A 27,404-nucleotide genomic window follows, 5' to 3' on the forward strand; every position below is an offset into this window, starting at 1 on the left:
TCAGCCATTACAATAAGTGAGGACTTTAATTGGCACATATTATAAAAACACATGGTAAATCACTTACACCACTCACATGGTTGGTGTCACTTGACATTTGAGCTCAGCAACTCTGGATACACTGGACTTCCCATCCAGAGATACTGTTACTGCATACTAGAACTGCACCCTCTGGTGGTCAATACACAGAGGGGTGACACAGGGTGCCAGGAGTGACTGACTGCAATGCAGCACTCAGAAAAACTGTGTCATCACAGAGAGTACAAGACTAATCACTTGCACTTACACTGATAATATGAGCTCATATTACATACATATTTTCCCTTTGCTAATAAGTTAGTGTGTTAAAGACAGGCCCATGTATTCATTCGCACACTGAACGGACCAAATTGCGCTGGCCCTCCACAGCAGAGTTCATGGTCGAGAAAGAAAGACAGATAATTCATTCTGTCAAACAGGTTGGGTCTTCACAAGATCATGTAAGAATATAGCGTGAAATGAAGAGCGCAAGAGCTGCTTTAGACACAATAACATGTATTATGGTCACTACTGATGGTCTCTTAACAATAGCAAGTGATTATTGCCAAATTGTATTGAACTGCACTTCAGTTCAATAAAATAATGATAATAATAGAATGGGACTCCCTGTATGCTGCTTATTTGAGGTGCTGCATCTCAGAGCCCTGTGTGGGGTTTGGTCAGCGCTTGGACATCAGCTTGACTGTGGAAGTGACTCACAATCAGCTCACAAACTGAATACTTCAAATATTCTTGACGGGTCATGTGCTGCTATGCTGGACAGCCACTCACTTTTTTAAGATCACAGATCGTTATGACAGACTCTACATGACTTCAATGACAGCTTTAACATTTCATGTTTTAATTACCTTCCCTGGGGGGAGGAAAAGACCCCTAAAGTTCCTGCCCTGATGAAGTTATTCATGGAAGTTATTTCAAGCATGAATCGGAGTCTGCTTTCCAAAAAGCCATAAAAGAGCCAGTCATTATTACAGAGCAGGGAGAATTATTTCAGTCCTCTCTAACAGTAATGATGACTTGCAGGAATTCGTTACACTACATTGTTTATTTGGGAGGTTTCTTGGACTTTTGCCTTGTTTATCTATTAATTGTGAGGCACTATGTGAGTCATGGTTGCATTAGAAAGGTTTTCTATATGGGCCCCTCTAGCTTTTGTATTAAAACGATGTGTTTATATATATATATACACACACACACACACACACACACACACACACATACATACATACATGACATTTCTATATCATTGCCTTAATTATATGCTATTCATATATACATAAAAAAAATAATGACCCAAATAAACTAAGATGATCAAAGCTTTGGTCCCAGGTCGATGCTTTTGCATCCAGAGGCCGTTACTGATGTCAATCCTTGATGAACATGGCTGAAAAGGAAACTCGAAGACACCTCATTCTTTTAACCTATACTGGCTCTATACTGGCTCTATCTGTACTATACTAAATGGCATTCTAATCCACCCATACAAACACACCCAGAGCAGGCTGGGTCTTCAGTAAGGTCATGTAAGAATAAAGCATGGAATGTGCTGGACAGGATCTTGAATGAAAGGATTGAGTTTTGAAAAGTTTTAGATGCAATTACTGAACAATGATGGTTAACAAACGTGAACTGTGATGTTCACTTGTCAAGCTAAGCCTCCTACCCCTGCACTGCAATTCAACAGAAGATGAGACATCCTGCACCTGTCCTTCTGAGGTATGGGAAATAGAAGTGCTGCTCAAAGAGAATCTTCTCAGAGCTGAGTGTTTGGCACGGTCAGCGTTTGGACGTCAGCGTGAGCGTGGAGGAGACTCTGAAGATCTGAGGCAGCATGTTGCTCAGCTGGTAGAACATTTCCTCTGAGATACTCTGTTAATAAAGCACAATTAGAAAAGACTTAAAAAGACTACTGTGCAGTTTGCACTGCGCTAACAGGTACAGCGATTAGCTTTGAACTGCCATACTATATTGCCTAAATTAGCGTTTAGCATTATAATATCTCAAAAAATGACCATTCAAAAATGCTAAAATGGTTTTCTAAGTGCTAACACAACCTCCACAGAGAACACACCTAAATATGACATTTCCTAAAAAGTTTTGTGGAAAGTTTCTGTTTACGTTTTCCTAATATGTTAAATTCAGTAACTGTGCAATAAACTGTGCAGAAGTGTCCTCTGTTAACTTGTTTTGACCACAGCACTCGATTCCCTCAACCACACATCTATTTTTCACCTTCTCTTTCCCTTAGAAACAGGCTATTTTTATTCCTGTGCCTCATTCAAAAAGAAGTTCAGGCTGAAACACTCCCTATAACTTCGGAGCGAGTGGGCGGGGCTAGGTGGCTATTGTCTGAACAGGCAGATGATATATGCAAATGTGTTAGTTTTTCATGACATTACCAACAAAAAGTAAATTTAAAACGAGCTGTTTTTGCAGCTTAGTTTCTAAATATGAACTCTTTAGACTGAAGAGTGAACAGCTGAAACTTCAGGTGTTTACATACTACATCAAATTCATTTAAAAAAGTGAGGAAAAATCCAGTTTTCCATGATTTGGGACCTTTATATTCATCAAGTTAATGCATTTTGTATGTGAATCCTTTCCAGCTCATTAACAAAGAGTAGCTGTGGCTTTAATACGATGCCCCACAAACTGTCAAAATAAGAGTACAGCCAACATTAGTGACTTTTTATATCACGTACACACTGTCCTAACAGACTACGCGACTGGATGACACAAAGACGACAATGTTTTTATGGAAGCTATTTTGAAAGGTGACAAAGCGTAAAACTGGCAGTCGCGAATGTCAAAGAGCCCTTTGGTGCTTGTTTTATCCTCTTAGCCTGTCAGCGAGCGAGTCGAGCTGTGTGTTCACACAGTCTGTTAGAGATTGACTGACAGTGAGGTTTAATATAGCAAAGGTTCTTCACAGTGGCTGATGATGGATGGCACTGTCATATGTACGTTTTCTGGTTAAACATAACGGCTGCACTACAGATGAGATCAATGAATAATATATTTTAGGAATACAGGTTTTCCTCATTGGGAAAAAGACCAAAGGCAAGAGGTCAGTGCTAATGCTAATGTAGCGACACAGATAGCCAGGTAACAAAAACAGCCTGTAATCTTTTTATAATGACAACAATAACATACCTGTGGGACAAGGAACTGGACCGTCCGTGAGATCCCTCCATCCCATGAAGCCATTTCCATCATGAATCCTGCCAAAGACAAATTCAGTGTGACATCAAAGCACTACAGTGGTCAGTGGAGTCAAGGACAGACTTCAAAAGCAATTCATGTAAGAAATTCAATATACCAGATGAATGTATTTTGTTCTGTTATATACGTATTAGTGGATGTTAATTAAGAATAAACCTACGTAAACTCATTGACTACATTACACAAAACGAAATAACCCTGAAAAAACTGACCTATACTCTCGCAACCTGCCCACAGTAACTATATATAGAAGCATTACTAAGACACCTTAACTTATTTACACCAATAATGCTTAAATTGCAACACTCACTTCCCTGTAACTGTGTAACTCTTATGAAATGTGCTCGGAGCAGGTGTACAAACAAAACTGAATGTTTCTCTGTGACATGCTGATCCTCATTAGCAGTCCCCTAGTGGCACAGAGTCAGCATTTCCACGGTCTGCGCTTTGCTCACTCACCTTTCACACATTTAAAGACCAGCTCAGCTCGCTTTAGACACCAGGGAATGGTCATCTCCTGGAGGGATAGAGGGAAGTGAGGGGGGGGGGGGGGGGGGGGGGGGGGGGGGGGGGGGGGGGGGGGGGGGGGGGGGGGGGGGGGGGGGGGGGGGGGGGGGGGGGGGGGGGGGGGGGGGGGGGGGGGGGGGAGGGGGGGGGAGAGAGAGAGAGAGAGAGAGAGAGAGAGAGAGAGAGAGAGAGAGAGAGGTAGAAAATTATACATACATATATATATATATAAATAAACACACAGTACTGTAGAAAGGCCGGAGACATGCCGGAAATTCGGAAAATGCCCTTCATTCATTTCATTTCCAGCCAAACTGGCCATTAAGTAGTTCTTTTTCAGCAACAGAAAAAAACAGAAAACAGAAAATTACACAGAAGTCTCAACGATTCAAGAGGCAGTATTTAGTGTGTTGAGTGCCGAGTTGTCTTCTGAAAGGGTTGACAGAACACCCAAGGATTTTCTCCTCTGTCTCAAACATGAAAGCTTTAAGTACTGTTTATCCAATTAGAACACTTATGGTTGGTCCATCATGTCTTGCACATACCCATTTTCTCTGATTGCTCCCTGTTTCTCTTTCCTGTTTATCTCTTTCTACATCTCCTGAAAAAAAGAATAGCTTCTTACTAAAAGTTAAATACATAAAAGATGGATTTTTGCCCAGTAACGTATATAGAATCTGCCCACACACCAGTCCAGGCGAGATTAAGAGCTGCGGTCGGCCTTGTGCAATTAAATGTTTTATCTGCTGCCATAGAATCAGAATTTTTTAGGATATGAGATTTTCCCATTTTAATTGTTCTGAACTGATATTTAGCTGATTGGAAAGGGAGAAGTGGTCACTGCAGTCTGGAAAAGCACACAGCTCATCTCTGGATTAAAACCACTTTTCTGCACACTGAGCATTCCTGAGAAACAGTCTGTGGTCAGGTGGACTGAAGCTTCCCAAAAACTTCACTATGGTCACTACACACAGTTTGGCCCAAAACAGCCACGTCTAAATTACACAGCAATATTATGAGGTTCACCTCTGAAAACATTCCACAGCAAAATGCTCCCGAAACGCAGCAGGCGCACATGACACACCAATCTGGTTTTATGGGCTCTTTAAGTGACCACATTTAGTCGCTCCTAAAAAAAGACTTCAAAGTGTATCTAGTAAAGGCGAGTATGAGAAGAACTTAGACTACATTTCAGGATACTTCTGATAAGCAGTGGGGTTCATTTATTTTAACCTGAATTTAAAACAGCATTACGGCTAAAATTAAGAATGTACAGTGCATCCGGAAAGTATTCACAGCGCTTCACTTTTTCCACATTTTGTTTTGTTACAGCCTTATTCCAAATTTAATTATATTAATCTTTTCCTCAAAATTCTACACAAAATACCCCATTGTGACCATGTGAAAAAAAGTTTTCTCGAGAGTTTTGAAAATGTATTAAAATTAAAAAACAAAGAAATCATATTTACATAAGTATTCACAGCCTTTGCCATGAAGCTCAAATTGAGCTCAGGTGCATCCTGTTTCCACTGATCATCCTTGAGATGTTTCTACAGCTTAAATGGAGTCCACCTGTGGTTGATTGGACATGATTTGGAAAGGCACACACCTGTCTATATAAGGTCCCACAGTTGACTGCATGTCAGAGCGCAAACACCAAGCATGAAGTCAAAGGAATTGTCTGTAGACCTCCGAGACAAAATTGTCTCGAGGCACAAATCTGGGGAAGGATACAGAAAAATTACTGCTGCGTTGAAGGTCCCAATGAGCACAGTGGCCTCCATCATTCGTAAATGGAAGAAGTTCGGAACCACCAGGACTCTTCCTAGAGCTGGCCGGCCGTCTAAATTGAGCGATCGGGGGAGAGAGGGCCTTGGTCAGGGAGGTGACCAAGAACCCAATGATCACTCTGTCAGAGCTCCAGCGTTCCTCCGTGGAGAGAGGAGAACCTTGCAGAAGGACAACCATCTCTGCAGCAATCCACCAATCAGGCCTGTATGGCAGAGTGGCCAGGCGAAAGCCACTCCTTAGTAAAAGGCACAAGGCAGCCCGTCTGGAATTTGCAAAAAGGCACCTGAAGGACTCTCAGACCATGAGAAACAAAATTCTCTGGTCTGATGAGACAAAGATTGAACTCTTTGGTGTGAATGCCAGGCGTCATGTTTGGAGGAAACCAGGCACTGCTCATCACGAGGCCAATACCATCCCTACAGTCAAGCATGGTGGTGGCAGCATCATGCTATGGGGATGTTTCTCAGCAGCAGGAACTGGCAGACTAGTCAGGATAGAGGGAAAGATGAATGCCGCAATGTACAGAGACATCCTGGATAAAAACCTGCTCCAGAGCGCTCTTGACCTCAGACTGGGGCGACGGTTCATTTTTCAGCAGGACAACGATCCGAAGCACACAGCCAAGATCTCAAAGCAGTGGCTTCAGGACCACTCTGTGAATGTCCTGGAGTGGCCAGCCAGAGCCCAGACTTGAATCCGATTGAACATCTCTGGAGAGATCTGAAAATGGCTGTGCACAGACGTCTCCCATCCAACCTGATGGAGCTTCAGAGGTACTGCAAAGAAGAATGGGCAAAACTGCCTAAAGATAGGTGTGCCAAGCTTGTGGCATCATATTCAAAAAGACTTGAGGCTGTAGTTGCTGCCAAAGGTGGTTCTACAAAGTATTAAGCAAAGGCTGTGAATACTTATGTAAATATGATTTCTTTGTTTTTTAATTTTAATAAATTTTCAAAACTCTCGAGAAAACGTTTTTCACATGGTCACAATGGGGTATTTTGTGTAGAATTTAGAGGAAAAAGATTAATTTAATTCAATTTGGAATAAGGCTGTAACAAAACAAAATGTGGAAAAAGTGAAGCGCTGTGAATACTTTCCGGATGCACTGTAACTATTAGGCCTGTTATGACACTGTGGACAAGTATATGCCAATATAACTGCAATTAATAATTGAATTGTGTCCGTTTTCCTCATTGTATTAGAGAAAATAATACTAGAAAAAATAGCTGATTATTAACTATGGACATGCTTGTGTTCAAACATGGTGTTCGTGATGGACAAACTGTGGTTTGCACAGAAGTCCAAAAACTGAGCACCACTCGGGTTCAGATCAGAGAGGCCATTCTTCCCAATCACACCCCTCCAGGTCTCACTGTCATTGCCCACGTGAGCAATGAAGTCCCCCAGTAGGACAATAGAGTCTCAAGGAGAAGCACTTTCAAGCACCCTTCCCAAGGACTCTAAGAAGGCTGGGTACTCTGAACTGCTGTTCGGTGCATAAGCACAGACAGCAGTCAGGACACGTTCCCCAACCCGAAGGCGTAGGGAAGCTACCCTCTCGTCCACCGGGGAAAACCCCAACATACAGGCACCGAGTCGAGGGGCTATGAGAAAGCCCACACCTGCCCGCCGCCTCTCACCATGGGCAACTCCAGAAAAGAATAAAGTCCAGCCCCTCTCAAGGAGATTGGACCCAGAGCCCAAGCTGTGTGTTGAGGTGAGCCCGACTATATCTAGCCGGTATCTCTCAACCTCACGCACCAACTCAGGCTCCTTCCCTGCCAGTGAGGTAACATTCCAAGTTCCAAAAGCCAGTTTCAGCAACCGAGGATCAGAACGCCAAGGCCCACGCCTTCAGACACTGCCCGATCCACAAAGCACCAGGCCGCAGTTCAATGATTGACTTTGTAGTCGTGTCATCGGACTTGTGGCCATGTGTTTTGGACACTCGGGTAAAGAGAGGAGCTGAGCTGTCAACTAATCACCACCTGGTGGTGAGATGGATCGGGTGGTGGGGGAAGATGCCAGTCAGACCAGGCAAACCCAAACATATTGTGAGGGTTTGCTGGGAACGTCTGGCAGAAGAACCTGTCAGATTGAACTTCAACTCACACCTCCGTCAGAACTTTGACCAGATATCGGGGGAGGTGGGGGACATTGACTCAGAATGTGCCAAGTTCCGTTCCTCCATTGTTGGTGCCTGTCCAGGCGGTAATCCTCGAACCCGGTGGTGGACACCTCAGGTGGGAGATGCCATCAAGCTGAAGAAGGAGTCCTACTGGGCATGGTTGGCCTGTGGGACACCAGAGGCAGCTGGCAGGTATCGACAGGCCAAGCGATCTGTGGCTTCAGTCATTGGGCGGTGGAAGAAATACTTTGAGGACAATCTCAATCCCACCGACATGTTCTCCAGAGAGGAGGCAGAGTCTGGGGACACGGGAATAGGCTTGTCCATTACTGAGGCCGAAGTCGCTAAGGTAGTTAAAAAGCTCCTTGGTGGCAAGGCTCCAGGGGTGGATGAGATCCGTCCCGAGTTCCTCAAGGCTCTGGATGCTGTGGGGCTGTCCTGGCTGAAACGCCTTTTCAACATTGCGTGGACATCGGGGGCAGTGCCACTGGATTGGCAGACTGGGGTGGTGGTGCCTCTTTTTAAAAAGGGGGACCGGAGGGTGTGTTCCAACTACAGGGGAATCACACTCCTCAGCCTCCCTGGTAAGGTCTATGCAGGGGTACTGGAGAAGAGAGTCCGGCTTATAGTCGAACCTCGGATTCAGGAGGAGCAGTGCGGGTTCCACCCTGGTCGTGGAACACTGGACCAACTCTTCGCCCTCTCCAGGATTCTGGAGGGTGCATGGAAGTTTGCCCAACCAGTCCACATGTGCTTTGTGGATCTGGAGAAGGCATTCGACTGTGTCCCCCGGGGTATTCTGTGGGAGGTGCTTTGGGAGTACAGGGTACATGGCTCTTTGCTACGGGCCATTCAGGCCCTGTACAAACAAAGCAGGAGTTTGGTTCGCATGGCCGGCAGTAAGTCAGACTCATTTACATTTACGGCATTTGGCAGACGCTCTTATCCAGAGCGACTTACAGTTTGATCATTTTACACAGGGAGGCCTAGGTGGTGTTAGGAGTCTTGCCCGAGGACTCTTATTGGTTTAGTGTAGGGTGTTTACCCAGGTGGGGATTGAACCCCAGTCTACAGCATAGAAGGCAGAGGTGTTACCCACTACACTATTCCAAGACTCGTTCCCAGTGAGAGTTGGACTCCGTCAGGGCTGCCCTTTGTCACTGATTCTATTCATAATTTTTATGGATAGAATTTCTAGGCGCAGTCAGGGGATGGAGGGTGTCCGGTTTGGTGACCTCAGGGTCACATCGCTGCTGTTTGCAGATGATGTGGTCCTATTGGGGACATCAGGCTGTGAACTTCAGCTTTCGCTGGATCGGTTTGCAGCCGAGTGTGAAGCGGCCGGGATGAGAATCAGTACCTCCAAATCCGAGGCCATGGAGAAGTTTGGTCATCCGGGAGGGACTCGGAGTAGCCGCTGCTTCTCCACGTCTAGCTAGTGAAAGTGGCTGGGGAAAGGGAGGTCATGATGGATGGATGGATAGAAAAGACTATCCATCCATCCATCTATCCATCATCTTCCGCTTCTCCGGGGTTCGGGTCGCGGGGGCAGCATCCTGAGCAATGAGGCCCAGACCTCCTTTTCCCCAGCCACTTCCACTAGCTCCCTGGGAGGGATTCCGAGGCGCTCCCAGGCCAGCTGGGCGATATAGTCACGCCAGCGTGTCCTGGGTCTTCCCCGGGGTCTCCTCCCCGGTGGACTTGCCTGTGACACCTCCCAAGGGAGGCGTCCAGGAGGCATCCTAACAAGATGCCCGAACCACCTCAACTGGCTCCTCTCGACGTGGAGAAGCAGCGGCTCTACTTTGAGTCCCTCCCGGATGACCGAACTTCTCACCCTATCTCTAAGGGAGAGTCCAGACACCCTGCGGAGGAAACTCATTTCGGCCGCTTGTATTCGCGATCTCATTCTTTCGGTCATTACCCAGAGCTCATGACCATAGGTGAGGATTAGAATTTAGAAAAGACTAAATTAACTAAATTAGAAAAAATAGCTGATGATTCATATGGCTTTCTAGCTATCGATATTCACTAACATCAAATAAACAAACGTTACTCAACGCCGCCCTCTAAAGGTGTTATTGAAAAAGACAGAATAAACAAACATTGCTCACTGCTTCCTTCTACAGGTGCTAAAAATCATTACCCACTACCACCCTCTAAAAGTGTTATTAACATCAAATAAACAAGCATTACTCGCCACTGCCCTCTGAACGTGTTATTAACATCAAGTAAACAAGCATTACTCACCACAGCCCTCTGAAAGTGTTATTAACATCAAATAAACAAGCATTACTCGCCACTGCCCTCTGAAAGTTTTACAAACAATCATCAAATGTGCTTACTTTCCTACTGCAACGCTACCACCATCATATTCTCTACATGAAAACTTTCTGGTTTAAAGACTAGAAAAATCCTGCTTTTCTGGCAGTAATTCAACAAGAACACTGATAAAATTGGGTAAACTTTGTTTGATGGAATTCATAAATAAGCAAAAATTTGTCAGTAATTTGTCAGCTGCTGTACATTCAGTAAACAATCTCATGAGTAAAATAACATTTAGTATTACAAGAAAACGGCATATCACATAAGACATGTTGGGGCATGTCGGAGTTCCTTCACTCAGAGTCTAAGGTGGTTGGATCCAGATCAGTCTTGTCTACTGATTACTGAAAGCTCTTAGTCTTTGGAAAGATCTCGCAGCTGCTGAGCGTGAACAATACGACGGGCAATTGCGTTCTCTCACAATAGCAACAGCACTGAATGGAACACCATCGGATTAAATATATCACAGAGATGAGCAACACATGAAGCGAACAGTGTGAGACTGAGCACTGATGACTCAGTGTGACGCTGCGCACGTTTTATCACAAAGTGCAATCTTTTTGGGTCTAGCTGACCTGTTTTAGTCTAGAAGAGGAAAGTGTGTCACATAATGACCGCTGTGACCTGTTCGAGGAGAGAATTAACACACCACACTGAGTTAGTGAAGAGTGAAATTTAACAAAACAGAAAACAACGTTTTAAAAGGAAAGTAAACTGTAACAAGGTCTTAGTACTTAAGATCATGTAAAGTGACTGGATGATTTGAATTTGCTTAAAAAAAAAGTAAAACATTCAACTAAAAATAACAAGACACCCAATTAAAATTTCCCTTTCTCCAACCACAAGACTGCTCTAAATCCATCCATTACACTTTACAAATTGAGCATCATTTGATATTTTGATACTTTACAATGTTCTTTCCACTTAGACTACATACATAAACATGGAAGCAAGCATCACACGCTGGAAGGGCTGGTTGGTTTGCGAAATACATAAGTAATATGGACTGAATCTAAAGTATCACTGTATTTCACATATACTCACTGGCCGCTTTCTAAGGACACTTATCTTGTATTTACGCTATTGCTGTTTTGGCACCAGGCAGTAAGGTACAGTTATAAATCTGAACCCAGAACTCTCTGCTAGCACAGGGTATAGAGTTGGGGGGGTGCTGGAGCCTATCCCAGCGGTCATCGGGTGGAAGACAGGATACACCCTGGACAGGTCGCCTGTCCATCGCAGGGCAGGGCTTTACATAACAGTACCTGAAAATAGGTACTGCTCTTTCTAGGTTTTGTAGTCACACAATTTCTCACACAAATCTAGTGCTCACTTTAAACACAAAGAACAGTACCGAACAACAAAGAAGCCTCTAGTTCTGATTTACCTTTTCCTGCGCATTTGGTCTAATGTGAACAGTCACAAACAGCAATTATGGCTACGACCAGTTCTAACTCTCTAATCGTGACAATTTGTTCAATCAGTAACTTGTATCATTATTAGCTCCACTTACAGGATTCGGTTAACCAAACTCAGCATGTGTACTAAAGTATGGTACAGCAGTGGAAATTGACTAAAAAATGTTGTAACGGTTGAAACTATACCAAACCATACTGCACTGTCCACAAGAAAAACACTATAAATGTCTATTTCACTCAGTCTGGGAGCTGATCACTAATGAAGGACCACAGGATGACTAACACAAACTGTGCAGCAGCAGATGAGCCATCATCTCTAACTGCACATCGGGACAATGACAGGTCACCAGTAATTTCCAATGGAAGAAGGTGATCTACAGCTGCAATTTAACAACAAGAAGCAGCACAACAACAGGGTGATAAGCAACAATTAAAGACAATATTTGTACACCTGTATGCAAATTAGTTAGGAGAAGATGATGCAACAATCTAAATGACAGGCTGCAAAAAATTTTCCCAGTCTCTACTCTCTGAACTTCTTCGTTCCTAGTTGGGTCAGATGGGCCAGGCCATCAACGTATGGCAGTAGTAGGAGAGGGGTGTGCTCGAGGGAGGAGAGAGAACTTTGGATGGCCTTCTTTTTAGATGAGCAGGGAACAGAAGGTCGAGATGGAATATTATATGATTTATACGTTTATACATTTTTAGGAGTTTAGGAAGAAGAGCTATCGACATAATCCTCCCCACATACAAAGTATTTCCAACAGTATGTCAGAGTTATTGCAGTGGACAGTGAGTGCAAGGCAGGTAGGTGGCCAACACAATTCAAAAACTTTCACACTCTATCCATCAAGCAATCTGGCAAGCAGCGAGTGATTTGGGACCCTGCAAGTCAGATCTCTCTCACCTCAGACATATCATGCACGAGCAGCAGTGGGATGGTAATGGTGGTGATATCATGTGTGCAGCACACTTTCAGGATGTTGCGCAAACCCATGATGGCTGGGTCTCGGGCCGTGAGGTTCCCGGAACGCATGTTGTCGTCCACGCACAGATGGAAGACTATATGAACCTCCGACAGGTTGGAATGCCGAGTGATGTAGAATTCACCTACACAAAAACAAGCATCTCTGTTTATGACGAATATTAGTCCATATAAGAGAAATAAACGCTAGAGGATAGGAAGCTCACCAGGAAGGATGTTTGAGGAGTTCCGTTCCAAGTTCTTGCTTTTATCATCACTGCTTCCATTTCTCGGCATCTCTGTGGAACAAAGTCAGAGACTTAACAACATGTAGACACAGATACACGTGTAGCTATACATTAGAAAGACACTACATGCATTATATCTAGAACCACTCCGTGTTAATAATCTACCCTAAGTTCCCTAACCGCATACCCCTCATCCAGTGAGAGAAAAACATACTATTATTATACAAACATAGCTTATTTAATTCTCATATACCTTTTTGAAATTGTAGAAAATAGTGTAATGTTATAAATACTTGATTTGAAACCTTACCCCTTTCTTTATGTGTATACTGTTCTGTGCTTTTAGACTTCAACCCACAATATTGCCCATTGCACTTTGGCCCCCGAAGGCAAAACGTTTCTGCACCCCCGGTTTCCTGCTGATGTGGTTAAGTGTGAAACATATGTCACCTTAAGTGTGAATATTTATAAAGCAGGTGATTTATATGATAGGATCCTTTACCATTCACTCAATTAACAGATATAAAATCACAGCATGGCAGATAAACCAGAACTGTCAAAGTACTATCTATTCAAAACTAATCTATCTAAAATGAATCTAACTGATCTCAGCCACTGACTACCAGGGCATTCCACATTCTGGCAAAATATTTAGACAGCCAGAAAAGAGCCAGATCCCATTTCATTGCTGCTGGCACCAGGCAAACGAAACGCAACACTTCCCTGCGGAGCCACTGAAGTTGGATACGGCATGGTGCATTGCAGAGATGGGTGTTTTGGACAGGGGGATCCACCGCCCACACACATACACTCGCACACAGTTGCTGTGTCACTCACCCGGCTGCTCCCTCTGCTTGCTGCTGCGCTGGGCCCGTGCATATAGCACCACCTGCTGGACCACTTCAAGCTGCTCAGACAGCCGGGGGAAATGGAAATCCGTGCACTCCTTGGACACTGTGGCAAAATCTGGAAGACAATTTTGCAAAGCAAGGATGGAGGTTAACTGCATGTTAAAGATAAGGTTATGGAATTTCTTCAATATTTGCACATTTCTGTGTGTGGGTCAATGACACAATATGATTTTTTTTCTTGTGTAATTATTTTCCTAATTAAAAAACAGAATAAATACATTACACATAAAATCACATTATATCATTTACATGAATACATTTTCAGCTTATCAAAATAAAATTAATTTTAGGCGAATAAGCATCCAAAAGTCTACAAATATCAGACGGTGAGAACCATATAAAAGATTCTGAAACTATTAAGGAGGGCTTTGTTGTCATAGAAAGTGAAAAATAAAACCGTTTGGTATGATTTTATGATTGAAACCTTTAAAATTGTTACATGTTGATTTTTTTTAGTATATAGTTTTTTAGGGTATTCAACTAATTGAAAAATGTTGGTTCTGATATCCTCAAATGTCAGGCAGCACAAACAAGAAGGGACTTTTATTATGATATGCGTTTAAGAAAGAGTCAGCAGTGTATTTATTGCCTCTTAAAGAAGACTCCAAGTGTCCTTCATTGTGTAACAACAAGGTCAGTAGCTTTTGATCACAAATACTGAAAGACTTTCAACTGGTTCAGTTTACCAGGTCAGGTGGTGTGACACAAAAAACAAAGTGTAATTAAAAATTATTACAATAGTGTTTATTGAGTTTAAAAAGTGTATGTATAAATATGAGTTCAAGGACAAAGGTCTGTAAGATTATCCACATACAAAGATCATTTTACACAAACTTGTACAAAGACACATTTTCATTGATGGGAAATAACTGTAAAACATTATATTTTTGTTTACATGTAGCTGCACCACCTGACATTTTCTGTGTGGTAAAACTGATCATATTGAAAGCCTCACAACCCACTGACTCAAGGACTGCTACACCTATAAATATTATGTTTACTGGATATATAATCTACAATAATTATGTTCCCTTTAGACGCATTCATATGTTCACTAAACTACTCACAACAGTGTAATATATGTAGTGAATGTGTGAGTGAGGTATCATGCCTCTCTTAATGCCGCTGTAGGAATTAACCCTGTTGTCGACGAGCAAGACAAGGCCACAGAGAGAAACCGAGTACAGTGACAGAGCCGTCTGCAGCCGGCGAAGCTTAGCGCCACCACTGCCATGTCGGCGATGCTTGCAGAAGTCCAGCACGTTGGCACGTACCAGCCGAAGGTTGTGCATGGTCTTCAGCTGAGCTCCTGAAGGCGCGGGACATTGATGCAGAAAGATACGGAGAAACATTAAAGGGACGTGTTATGACAACTATGACACAGCTAGTTTTCCAGGCCATGTTCACAATATCACAAAACTGCTGGGCCAACTGGTTGACCAATCACTTTTTATTTATTATTGGCAACGTTAATATTTTTATGTGAAGTATTATTTTAAGGATTATACATCCCGCATAACATAAAAGCACCGGAACGCACTGAGGTGGGATTCATTATACATACATCATTCTATCATCTAATATAAGCAAACATACTGGAAAAATACTGGAAATAGCACTGAATACACTGAATAACAGCTCTGAAGATCAAAATTACTTTCAAGATTTCAAGAATGTCACCTACGTATGACCAACTGTCACAGTAAATCTGCTCATGCCCATGCAAGCACTATCAGAGTTTTGGAACGTATTCAGGCATATTGAAAACCCATTGGAAGTGAAAGTAAATTACTGTGACAGCACATATAAAATGGTTGGAAGACAGCGGATATTTTTACATTGCGGTTTGTGGAAGTGGCCAGCGTTTCTAAGGAGACGCCATACCTAAGTGAATCGTGAAGCTCTCCTCCAGCTGTCGCTGCTCCTCGAAGAGTCTGGCCCCCATCTCCCCGGCCTCCGCCAGCTGCCCAGACTGCACCTTAATCTCCTCACTGCAACATAAACCAGAGCACTGGACCTTAATCTCCTCACTGCAACATAAACCAGAGCACTGTACCTTAATCTCCTCACTGCAACATAAACCAGAGCACTGTACCTTAATCTCCTCACTGCAACATAAACCAGAGCACTGTACCTTAATCTCTTCACTGCAACATAAACCAGAGCACTGTACCTTAATCTCCTCACTGCAACATAAACCAGAGCACTGTACCTTAATCTCCTCACTGCAACAGAAACCAGAGCACTGTACCTTAATCTCCTCACTGCAACAGAAACCAGAGCACTGTACCTTAATCTCCTCACTGCAACATAAACCAGAGCACTGTACCTTAATCTCCTCACTGCAACAGAAACCAGAGCACTGCACTTTAATCCCCCCACTGCAGGAGAAACCAGAGGGCTGCACCTTCAACCACTTAATGCAAGACAAACCAGAACACTGTATTTAACCTGTTCACTGCAAGACAAACAATGGCAATGTGCTTTGGTCTTATTACTGCAACATAAACCAGAGCACTGTCCCTTAAGATCCTCACTGCAATTACTTTCTCTTACATAATTCTGGAGCAAATTTGCTGCCAAAATAGAAAACAGTATTATGGGAAAGATTCACATTTCCTGTATTATTTCATCCATCATGTTCCGCTTCTCCGGGGTTCGGGTCGCGGGGGCAGCAATCTGAGCAATGAGGCCCAGACCTCCCTTTCCCCAGCCACTTCCACTAGCTCCCTGGGAGGGATTCCGAGGCGCTCCCAGGCCAGCTGGGCGATATAGTCACGCCAGCGTGTCCTGGGTCTTCCCCGGGGTCTCCTCCCCGGTGGACTTGCCTGTGACACCTCCCAAGGGAGGCGTCCAGGAGGCATCCTAACAAGATGCCCGAACCACCTCAACTGGCTCCTCTCGACGTGAAGAAGCAGCGGCTCTACTCCGAGTCCCTCCCGGATGACCAAACTTCTCACCCTATCTCTAAGGGAGAGTCCAGACACCCTGCGGAGGAAACTCATTTCGGCCGCTTGTATTCGTGATCTCGTTCTTTCGGTCATTACCCAAAGCTCATGACCATAGGTGAGGGTGGGAACATAGATCGACCGGTAAATCGAGAGCCTTGCCTTATGGCTCAGCTCTTTCTTTACCACAACAGACCAGTAAAGAGCCCACATCACTGCTGACCCAGCACCAATCCGCCTGTCAATCTCCCGCTCCCTTGTACCATCACTCGTGAACAAGACCCCGAGATACTTAAACTCCTCCACTTGAGGCAAGAGCTCTTCCCCGACCCAGAGAGGGCTCTCCACCCTTTCCTGCGTGAGAACCATGGCCTCGGATTTGGAGGTACTGATCCTCATCCCGGCCGCTTCACACTCGGCTGCAAACCGATCCAGTGAAAGCTGAATTTCACGGCCTGATGTCCCCAATAGGACCACATCATCTGCAAACAGCAGCGATGTGACCCTGAGGTCACCAAACCGGACACCCTCCATCCCCTGACTGCGCCTAGAAATTCTATCCATAAAAATTATGAATAGAATCGGTGACAAAGGGCAGCTCTGACAGAGTCCAACTCTCACTGGCAACAAGTCTGACTTACTGCCGGCCATGCGAACCAAACTCCTGATTTGTTTGTACAGGGCCTGAATGGCTCATAGCAAAGAGCCATGTACCCCGTACTCCTGAAGCACCTCCCACAGAATACCCCAGGGAACACAGTCGAATGCCTTCTCCAAATCCACAAAGCACATGTGGACTGGTTGGGGAAACTCCCATGAACCCTCCAGAATCCTGGAGAGGGTGAAGAGTTGGTCCAGTGTTCCACGACCAGGGCGGAACCCGCACTGCTCCTCCTGAATCCGAGGTTCGACTATAAGCCGGACTCTCTTCTCCAGTACCCCTGCATAGACCTTACCAGGGAGGCTGAGGAGTGTGATTCCCCTGTAGTTGGAACACACCCTCCGGTCCCCCTTTTTAAAAAGAGGCACCACCACCCCAGTCTGCCAATCCAGTGGCACCACCCCCGATGTCCACGCAATGTTGAAAAGGCGTGTCAAGACAGCCCCACAGCATCCAGTGCCTTGAGGAACTCGGGACGGATCTCATCCACCCCTGCAGCCCTGCCGCCAAGGAGCTTCTTAACTACCTTAGCGACTTCGGCCTCAGTAATGGACAAGCCTATTCCCATGTCCCCAGACTCAGCCTCCTCACTGGAGAACGTGTCGGTGGGATTGAGAAGGTCCTCAAAGTATTCCTTCCACCGCCCAATGACGTCTTCAGTCGAAGTCAGCAGCACACCATCTCCACTATATACAGTGCTAGTGGCACACTGCTTTCCCCTTCTGAGTCGCCTGACGGTTTGCCAGAATCTTTTCGGAGCCGACTTAAAGTCACTTTCCAAGGCCTCACCGAACTCTTCCCACACCCTGGTTTTTGCCTTGGCAACGACTGAAGCCACAGATCGCTTCATCCTGCATTATTTGTTAGAATAAAATTAAAGAAAAATATTTATTGACTACAGGACCTGCTTAAACATTTGTATAATGTAACTCTCCAGCCGGTGAAGTAAAAACATTTCAGATGGTTTCCTATAATAAGATTTGGAAGATTCTGGATTCTTTAAGAGGGGTGCTTGCCACTATATGTAAACTACACAACACTTCTTTTATTGAGTCTTGAGGATCATCCTGCTTTTGCCTCTTTGTGAGTGGCTGCTGTGTGTGCACGCTTCATTGTACTCATAATCTCAGCACTGCATCTTCTGGCTCAGCCATTCGTTATCTTTGCTTCCCACAGAAAGCTGACAGGATGCATGCTGCCAAGTCCCACACTGACAGAGAGATAGGAACCTAATTCCATTTAATAACTGACTCAAAAATGTTAATGTGGCAAATGATAGATAAAAGATAAAAGAAACAGTTAAGCATGATGTCAACTGGCCTCCACGCCTCATGAACAGTGGTGTTTCTGGATGAAGATTGTGTGTAGCAACATTAACATTTCTGAGTAAAATGAACCCTTATTCACTTCCACACGTACCTTTAACTTAGACAGCGACAGTATGTTCATAAGCGTATCTATATTTTGATATTATAGTACACATAAGTGCTTTTTTGCTATTGGACTGTAACCAGGCCCTTAACATTATGATCACCATTCAGGCTTCAGAATCAGATCCTTATTCAGTTTAGTGAGCCTAGAATTCAGATATAAATGCACGGTTGGTGCACTGCTGGCCCTTACTTGATCGTGCTGTTGTTGGGGTTGTGGAGGTCCTGGTGCAGTTTGATCACCCATTCCTGGTACTCCTGCTTCTGGATACCCGTCACCTGCTTCAGCTCACTGGCCCACTTATTCTCCAACACCTAAGAGCCACACCTAAAAATGAATACCTCTTACAGCAAGACAACATTACCATTGCTAATTATAAACGAAAGCATCTCAAGGCTGGTACTTCTGTTCCCATGTACTATACTATTACAATTAGAAGTGTCCACTAGCTTCATTAATGGCTTGTCATGTCAGAATGTCTGAACATGTTAAAGGAGCATTGCTTTAACATGTTCTGTACTGTTGTAGATCAATAAGTGAATTAAACTGGCATCAATTTACTTCTAACACAGAAAACAGCAAAACCTGTAGGGTCTTACCTGCTGAGCATCAAAGTGCTGCGCTGCTACAGTATTGACATCATGGTCAGTCAATGTCTTTCCCAGCTCCTGCATGACTTTGTCCATTTCTACTGCCTGTCTGTATACGGATGGACAAGAAAAAGCTTTTCCATTCCTGTTCTAACGTTTGGTGGAGAAAAGCCCTCTGAACTGATCATACAAAACAATCGGGTGAATACATAATATACACCTGCGTTTACCAAAGAAGTGCATGATCCACTGACCTCTCCTGAAGTTTCTTCAGCTCCATGTCCCTCTCGCTGATGAGCTCGGACACACTGACGTAGTAGTTGTGCTCCAGGTTGAGCAGTGTTTCTGAGGCTGGAGAGTGGATCAGCTCGTGGTAAACATCTGCAAAGTCCTCGTCCCAGCTAGGCTCTTCTGGCCGGGCATGCTCCAATGTCGTCTAATGGTACAGAGCACACAATCGGGATCAATATACAATATATTTATTATATTTTTCACCTTTTCTGTCTCTATTATTTAAACAGCCCATGAGACTCAATTTGACGAATGACTTGTCCTCAGTTTTACTGAAATAAAAGTTTGTTTTAGTACGTAAACATATTTGAAGTTTCGAAAGTTTTGTGATGTCATGAAAACCAAATGCATTTACACATTCATGTATACAGGAATTTAGCCCCCACTCATTCATGCTGAAATTCTACGGAGTGTTTCAGCCCACAATACAGAGCAGCCAATCAGATGAGGGGAAATTTACATATATGAGTCTTAAAGGCATAGTAACAAAAACAGCCTGTTTCATTCTAAGTAATAAACAGAAGCCGGAAAATGGTAATGTAAAAAAAAAAAAATAATAAAAATGTATTTATGAAAATGTAATTGTTTTTGGTGCTTCAAATCACACAAATGTCATAAGTAAAAGAAGAAAAAAATATGCTCAGGGCCCTTTAAATGGCCTCCTCATTACTGGGCTACAGTTATAAATTAAAAACAGTTCATATTGGTTAACTGGGAAAATAATAAGATTAATAAACTCAGAGCTAATATGGGAACAACTGCAACAAAGTGTTCTGTTTGGTCTGTTTGTGAAGCTACTATAATTATTGACTATAGGTCCTGCTTCCATTAGCTACTGTTGTTATGTCCATCAAACAATGAGGTCGGACTACAAGGTAGCAATCAAGAGACTTGATTATTATTTAATAATATGAATGTAGCTCAATGTAAATTAAAAAACAGAATTTAAAAACCACGTTTACATTAATCATGCCAGGGATTAAAGCGTCAGGCTTTTCAGTATAATCAGGAGAAGGCGGATAAATCATTATTTTATATTTATTAAGTCAGTCAGCTATTCGTTCATTTCAATCTGCAAGTACACAAAGACAAATCATAATCTAAATGCTACTGAAAACCAGTGACAAATTACAAATATCGGTGATTTTGCATTCATATTTAGTCAACAGTATACTGTGTTTCATTGTTTTGGAGTTACATTCCTGAAATGTATAAAAAAAAGCCAAATCATAAATTATTTTTCATGGTGGTATCTGGGCAGATGTAGCTCTCCTTTTTTTAGGATTTCAAGAGCTGAAGAGAAGCCCTAACCCTTTAGATTAACCAACAGCATAATTACACAATGAAAGAGGAATCAACCAGTTATGTTTTGATTTATAATGAGAGGAATTTTTTACGAGGAAAACGTCACACAAGGCGTTCTAGAAGCATAACTGACTGCGAGTATGAGCAGCAACCTAATCAACTATTGTTAGAAACGGAAAACAGCAGCTCTAAACCAGAGCTCAACAGTGAGCCACTGCAAAACTGCTACAAGATGATATGTATGCCACAAGCTTCAACTTCAACATGGAGCGTCTTTTAGACACTTCCAATGTCTGTGTTTGATCTACAACAGTCAAAATAACATTCATGTGAATTGCTGTTAGTTTAGGGCTGACAAACCACTACAGTAGTCTCACTACAGAGTGAGAGCTGTGTTCGTATACTCAGCATTAAGTCGGACCCTTTCAGTGTTAGCGTTGGGCTCCGGCAGGGTTGTGCTCTGTCTCCACTCCTATTCGTGATATTCATGGACAGGGTATAAGGGCACAGCCAAGGTCAGGAGGGCATTATGTGTGGAGGCCGGAGGGTGGCGTCTCTGCTGTTTGCAGACAATGTTGTTCTTTTGGCTGAATCACATGGATGCCACCAGCACTCGCTGGAGCGGTTTGCAGCTGAGTGTGAAGTGGTTGGTACGCGGGTCAGCACCTCCAAGTCTGAGTCCATGGTCTTAGCCCAGAAAAGGATGGCATGCCCACTCCAGGTAAGGGGAAAGGACTTGACCCAGGTGGAGGAGTTGAAGTATCTTGGGGTCTTGTTCACGAATGATGGGAAGAGGGACAGTGAGATCGGCTGCAGGCTGGGACAGGCGGCAGCTGTAATGCGGTCACTGTACCGGACTGTAATGGTGAAGAGGAGCTAAGCCATAAGGCAAAGCCCTCTGTTTACCTGTCGGTCTACATCCCGACCCTCACCTATGGTCATGACCTGTGGGTAATTACTGAAAGAATGAGATCGCGAATACAAGCGGCAGAAATGAGCCTCTTCACAGGGTGGCGGCTACACTCCATTTGATAGGGTGCGGAATTCGGCCATCCGGGAGGAGCTCGGAGTAGAGCCGAAAACTCCTCCACATTGAGAGGAACAGCTGAGGTCCAGGCCCCCTGGACACCTCCCGGTGGGGTTGTACCAGGCACGGCCTAACGGGACAAGACCCCAGGGTTGCCCTAAGACCCACTGGAGGGATTACATCTCCATGTTGGCCTGGGAGCCGCTTGGGGTCCCTGGGAATGAGCTGGAGGAAGTTGTGGGGGAACAGGGTCGTCTGGGATTCTCTGCTCTCCCAACTGCTACTGCGACCCTATCTGGACTAAGCGGTTAACGATGATGATGATGATGATGATGATGATGATGATGATGATGATGATGAAACTACTACAACCTCAAAGGGCACTAGCAGAAATCAGCATTTTCGTAGATTTTCTTCCGGCATGTTTTGACCAAGTTTTGACATTTTGCTGCCAATCTCTATCCGGCATAATTAACCCACTACCATTAATGTAAATCCATACATTTTTGTAGCTAACTGAATCGCCATTACAAGTCTGTGTGAACGTCTGTAAACATGCTGGAGAGGGTCTGTGTGTATTCGTGAGCCGCTGCAGTAAAGCAGAGCCTAACAGTTGTCCTGTAGGTCCCCACAGTCATGAGCTGACAGCACTTTACAGGAAATGGAGGGCAGGACTCTGCTTTCTTTTTATAAGTGTTCCAGAGCGAGCGGCAGCAGAATTTAAACTCCAACACTCTGAAGTTCAAACGCAGACGATCTACTTGACCTTAAAAGCGGATACAGGTTTGGATATTCTGTTTCAAAGGAATTTCTTGCATGTGCACAGTCAATTTTGATTGATTCAAAGCGGACAGAAGTGTCTCCCACACAATATGTCTCATAAAAGATCACGTTACGTTTCCGTGAAATCAGTTTGGCGGCTTAAGTATTGATGGGAAGAGCCATGGATGAGTTAAAGTGGAGCAGAGCACTAGAGCCAACATTCAAACGTCACTATTTTTATCATGTCACATGTGTTTTGGTGCTTTGCATGTCAGGAACACATCAGCGTGCTCAAAATATTGACAGAGCAATGCACTGACCGTACATTTAAACAGACACTCATGTATACGGTGATGTCTGAATGGCCGTTTATTTAACGTATTTAAGAAAAGAGGTGTATTTCCAGGGCTGTAAATTTTAGTAACCTATTCTAATTTATTTCATCACAGTTATTTTAGGTTTTTTTAAGATCTCACCTACTTTACAGCCACCCCAGCATCTTAACTCAGCCTTTACACCAGGAGTATCTGATTTAATCAAGGTGACACTATTTTAAAAATGGTAATGGACAACATATGGAGTAACTAAAATATCCAGTCCAGGTGCAATCTACAAAATAAAGGTTCTGAGATCCTTGGCATGGATCATGGTTACGTGAGCATGGATAAAAATCTTGTGATGGCATATTATAGCCTAAATTTGGAATGTATTATTATTGATTGCAAATGATGCCTTCACAAGAACATTTTCTCAGTTTTATCTATAAAAATCTTTTTTAACTGATGTAAAACAGAAAAGTATAGAAGATAAATATTTAAAAACCTCCTCCTATAATTACATTTGTGACAGATGGTCTCATCCAAAGCAATTCACAACGGTTAACATCAATTAAACAATAAAACAATTATGAGTGCATTTGCATGCCCTTAATAATCTGATAACTGCAGAAAATCAGATATCGTCAGTAATCAGATTAACGTGTTTACATTTACTTGAGTAATGAGGTCATGTGAAAACTCCAGGTCTACATGAGTCAGACAGTAATCAGATTTCTGCTTTGCAATCTGCCAATAAACCCACAGAAGACGACGTGACGTCAAACTTAATGATGCTTTTTTTAATCATAACACCACTTTACCTGAAAATATGAACATGCATCACCTAGAAGATGAAAAATATTTAAATCTTTTATTTCGTCATGCATGTATCTGTTTTAGCATCACTCCAAAAGTGCTTTGCTGCGTCTCATGGCAACACTGCCGGCACCTCAGTTTTCCGGTTTTCATACATGCGCAGGCTAAATAATCCAGTGAGTTCACACGCACTGAGAAATCTGATCACTGGGCTAAAATCCAGCTCTCTTTATCGGATTTGTTCATCAGATTTCTAGATCTTACTCTGATCTGATGTTTACATAATCGGATAATCCACAGCAGAAATCTGATCATGATCGGAAACGGATTCATTGATATTATGCACATTACATGTGTTTTCCACCCTTAGCTGTGGCTTTAAATGGCATCATTAAAAATCTTTAACAGTAATGATCAAACCAGCGGAGGCAGTCGGCCTAATGAGCTACAACTGTGTTACTCATGTCAGTGCCCTTACCTCAGTGTACGCCTTCGCCCACAAGTTGGTCAATTTATTGATATCAACTTCTCCACTGGTGAGCCTCTGCAGTGCTGCCTCAGCATCCCGGTCGTAATCTTCTAACGTCTCTCGCTCAATGAAGGCCAGTAGTCTGCTCTTCAACTCTGGAATAAACCAAGCACTTCAGATGGACTTCTCTTCACTGATAACAAGTAAAGATGTTATTAGTATCTTTTTGGCATGAGCACAATAATCAGCTCCAGCAAAAATAAAAGCATCATTAACTCAGTGGATCTTAACTGAATCAGCATTACCCAACATCTATGTAAGCTTAGTTTATAACACAACACTGACTTTTCCAGGATTCTTACCATTTTCAACAAAGCACGGGATTTTATGAAGCAGCATGAGTCTCCCATGAAGATCACTGACATTTTCTTGAATGGGAAACTGAAGGGGCACTTTGAGGACGCAGTGATTCCTGCCTGCCTTGTACTCAAATACAAACTCTTTTTCAGTTGTGTTTGTTTTCCCTTTGTTTTTCCTCATTTTCACCTATAAGAAGACAATCAGAGAAATGAAAATGCATATTAGACCTGCTGAAAATGAGATCATGCACATAAGGATAATATTGATTGAATGATTCCTGTTTACATGTTGGGCACTGTATGCATGCACCTGATATTTGTCAAGAAAATGATGAAATTAGTGAATAAAAACTGCAAAAATGCAAATCCTAAAACATTTACAAAACGCACACAAAGACACAAACTTAAGACGTGCGACAAATTAATGGACAAATCATAAAGTGTCTTAGTGAGCTGTCGGGCAACCTCAGTCTGGCAGAACAGCTTTAAGGCGCTTGGGCACAGATTCATCAAGTCTCTGGAATTGCTCTCGAGGACAATCACCCTTCCAAAGGAGATGAGCGTAGCTGGTGTCTGGATGACAGTAGTGGATGGCAGCACTTTATTTACATCATTTTCACACAAACCTTGCAGTGACCCCCTGCGTCCTGCGTATGGAGGCAAGAGACTCCCGTCAGGAATCTAGAAATATTTCATCACAGGTGATCAGGCAAAATCGCTTTGTGCTGATCTGCGCTCTTCGCCACTGTTCCTATTAAAACACTTGTCAGCTGAGCACTCTCTGCGACTGAAGCTCCTGAAATCCGTGCCCAAAAAAATGAAGCTTCTTTCAAAGTCACTCAAACCTTTTCCTTCTGCCATCCATTGGTGGTTGGTTAGTGTAGTGGATAACACCTCTGCCTTCTACGCTGTAGACTGGGGTTCAATCCCCACCTGGGTAAACACCCTACACTATACCAATAAGAGTCCTTGGGCAAGACTCCTAACACCACCTTGGCCTGCCTGTGTAAAATGATCAAATTGTAAGTCGCTCTGGATCAGAGCGTCAGCCAAATGCTGTAAATGTAAATCCATTGATTGATTTTATACTCTGGGACTCAGTTTAACTGGACAGCCAGACTGTCCAATGCCAACATCTATCTGCTCCTACTGAACGAGCATGACTACAGATTTAAACCATCTGGCTCACATGAGAAATCCTGCTTTGTGAAACACCTTACTGGTCTGTACAAAGAGCTAAACAAACAAACAAACAAACAAACCAAGTGACACCTGGCAAGAAAACAGCTTGTTATTCCTTAAGCTGAGGTTCCGTTCATTTAGGTGAGGTTAAGTTGCGGATTAAGTCTATTTTTCTGGCAGTTCTGTGTAAAAGTAAGACGCACTAAACGCGTTTAAAAGGCGTCTTTACTGTTTATAACCGCATTAAAACAGAGAATTCACAGATTAGACACCGCTAGCAGGTTAGCATAGTTAGCCTGCTGGCTAATCAACCATCTATAAGCTCCCATACGTCGATGTTAAAAAGCCCGTTAATACACAGACGTCTGTTTTAAATATTACAACGGATATTAATTCATGATCTTATCGTTTTGATTGGCATTTTAACTGCTAGGCTAACAACTCACCGTGGGCTGATTCAATCGTCCCAAACAGCTGATCACCTACTGGGATATTCGTGCTCGCAGTTTCGAAAGATGACAAAATCTCAAAGGTTTGTATTTTGGTGCAGAGCTATATTGAACCCTCACCCGACTGTAAAATTACATATAGGTAGAAATATTATTATCTGATAATACTCGTGCTAAATTACAAGATAAAGGTAGACAACAGTGACATGTTTGGCGAAAGTGCGCTATAGATCATAAAGATGCAAGAGAAAGATGAAGATGGGTCACTCGCCGTTGATTTGAGGGGCAGAAGACTTGACATGCGCGAAGAAACGGCAGGGAAAATAGTTCGCATGTATATATACATATACATATATATATATATATATATATATATATATATATATATATATATACATATATATGTTGATAAAGTACATGAGAAAAAACTGCTGTAATTTTTATTTATTTCACATTGTTACTAGTTGGCAGTTTTCTTCACGCCATTCTTCTGATAATATTATAATGTTAATTATAAATGGATCATCACAGTGATTTATCAGTCTACTCAGGCTTTAGCAGGAACGGCAGTGTTCGTATAGAAGCCATTTCTGTGTTCTTCTCTAGAGAAAGTCTTATTGAGCGCATCAGGGGAGCTCAGCTTCTGGCCTGGAGGGCCACCAACCAGTAACAGATAAATGTAATCAGGTGTGTTTGAGTAGGTAAATCAGCTGTGCTGGCCACCGTCCCTCCAGGAGTTGTGTGTCCTTGCTTTACATGCTATAAGTTCATTTTAAAATAGTTACTTAATGCTTAGTGGATAAATATTCTAAAGTATTCTCCTAAAAATGTAAAAAGGTAACTGGCTCTTGAAAACTTTGCCAAATATGACTTGGACTAACCGTAGATACTTAATTTCTGTATTCTGAATACAAATTCATAATACGTGAAATTGAAATAAAAAGGCCTTGGATGGTATTGTGCCTTTCCTAGTAATATTGGTGAATGTATTCATAACTATGAAAGTCTGCTCTATATTACTCCTTTGTAGTCCCTGATCTCTGTTTAGTCAAGTGTTTATATTTATAGTATATCTCAGCATTTCCACTCAGCACAATAGGTGCACCATTAAGAGCGTCACAACAGGAACTGATTTCCCAACTTAATGAATTATTAAGTGGAGAAAACCTGCATTAAAATGTATGAGGTGTTGAGCTCATTTGTTTCCCACCTCAGTCTTTACTGTCAGGTTATCTGCTGGAATG

General features: G+C 43.0%; 1 protein-coding gene across 2 annotated transcripts; it reads right to left on the reverse strand.

Annotated features, from left to right (window-relative positions):
* Positions 1–26,184, reverse strand: c8h12orf4 (chromosome 8 C12orf4 homolog). 2 transcript variants are annotated; one of them, XM_017722908.2, is made up of 15 exons: positions 26,158–26,184; positions 24,995–25,176; positions 24,533–24,716; positions 24,180–24,325; positions 19,438–19,619; positions 19,193–19,292; positions 18,786–18,907; positions 15,438–15,544; positions 14,665–14,862; positions 13,480–13,608; positions 12,622–12,693; positions 12,338–12,540; positions 3,721–3,778; positions 3,193–3,260; positions 1–1,908 (listed from the first exon to the last, which is right to left on the reverse strand). In XM_017722908.2, exons 2-15 carry the CDS (start codon positions 25,037–25,039, stop codon positions 1,816–1,818), a joined length of 1,707 nt encoding a protein of 568 aa, XP_017578397.1. In that variant the 5' UTR covers positions 25,040–25,176; positions 26,158–26,184; the 3' UTR covers positions 1–1,815. The 2 variants fall into 2 exon arrangements, with proteins under 2 accessions (XP_017578397.1, XP_017578398.1); XM_017722909.2 differs by lacking the exon at positions 24,995–25,176.
* Between the last annotated feature and the right edge of the window lie 1,220 nt (positions 26,185–27,404).

This window comes from Pygocentrus nattereri, chromosome 8 (assembly GCF_015220715.1).
Source record: "Pygocentrus nattereri isolate fPygNat1 chromosome 8, fPygNat1.pri, whole genome shotgun sequence".
NCBI lineage: Eukaryota > Metazoa > Chordata > Actinopteri > Characiformes > Serrasalmidae > Pygocentrus > Pygocentrus nattereri.

Coding starts and splice junctions, on each gene's coding strand:
- c8h12orf4 (XM_017722908.2), bottom strand. CDS start 25,039: ATGAATCTGTGCCCAAGCGCCTTAAAGCTGTTCTGCCAGACTGAG. Junction 12,541..12,621: donor CTCCTCAAACATCCTTCCTG/GTGAGCTTCCTA, acceptor GTTTTTGTGTAG/GTGAATTCTACATCACTCGG. Junction 3,261..3,720: donor GGTCTTTAAATGTGTGAAAG/GTGAGTGAGCAA, acceptor TGTCTTTGGCAG/GATTCATGATGGAAATGGCT.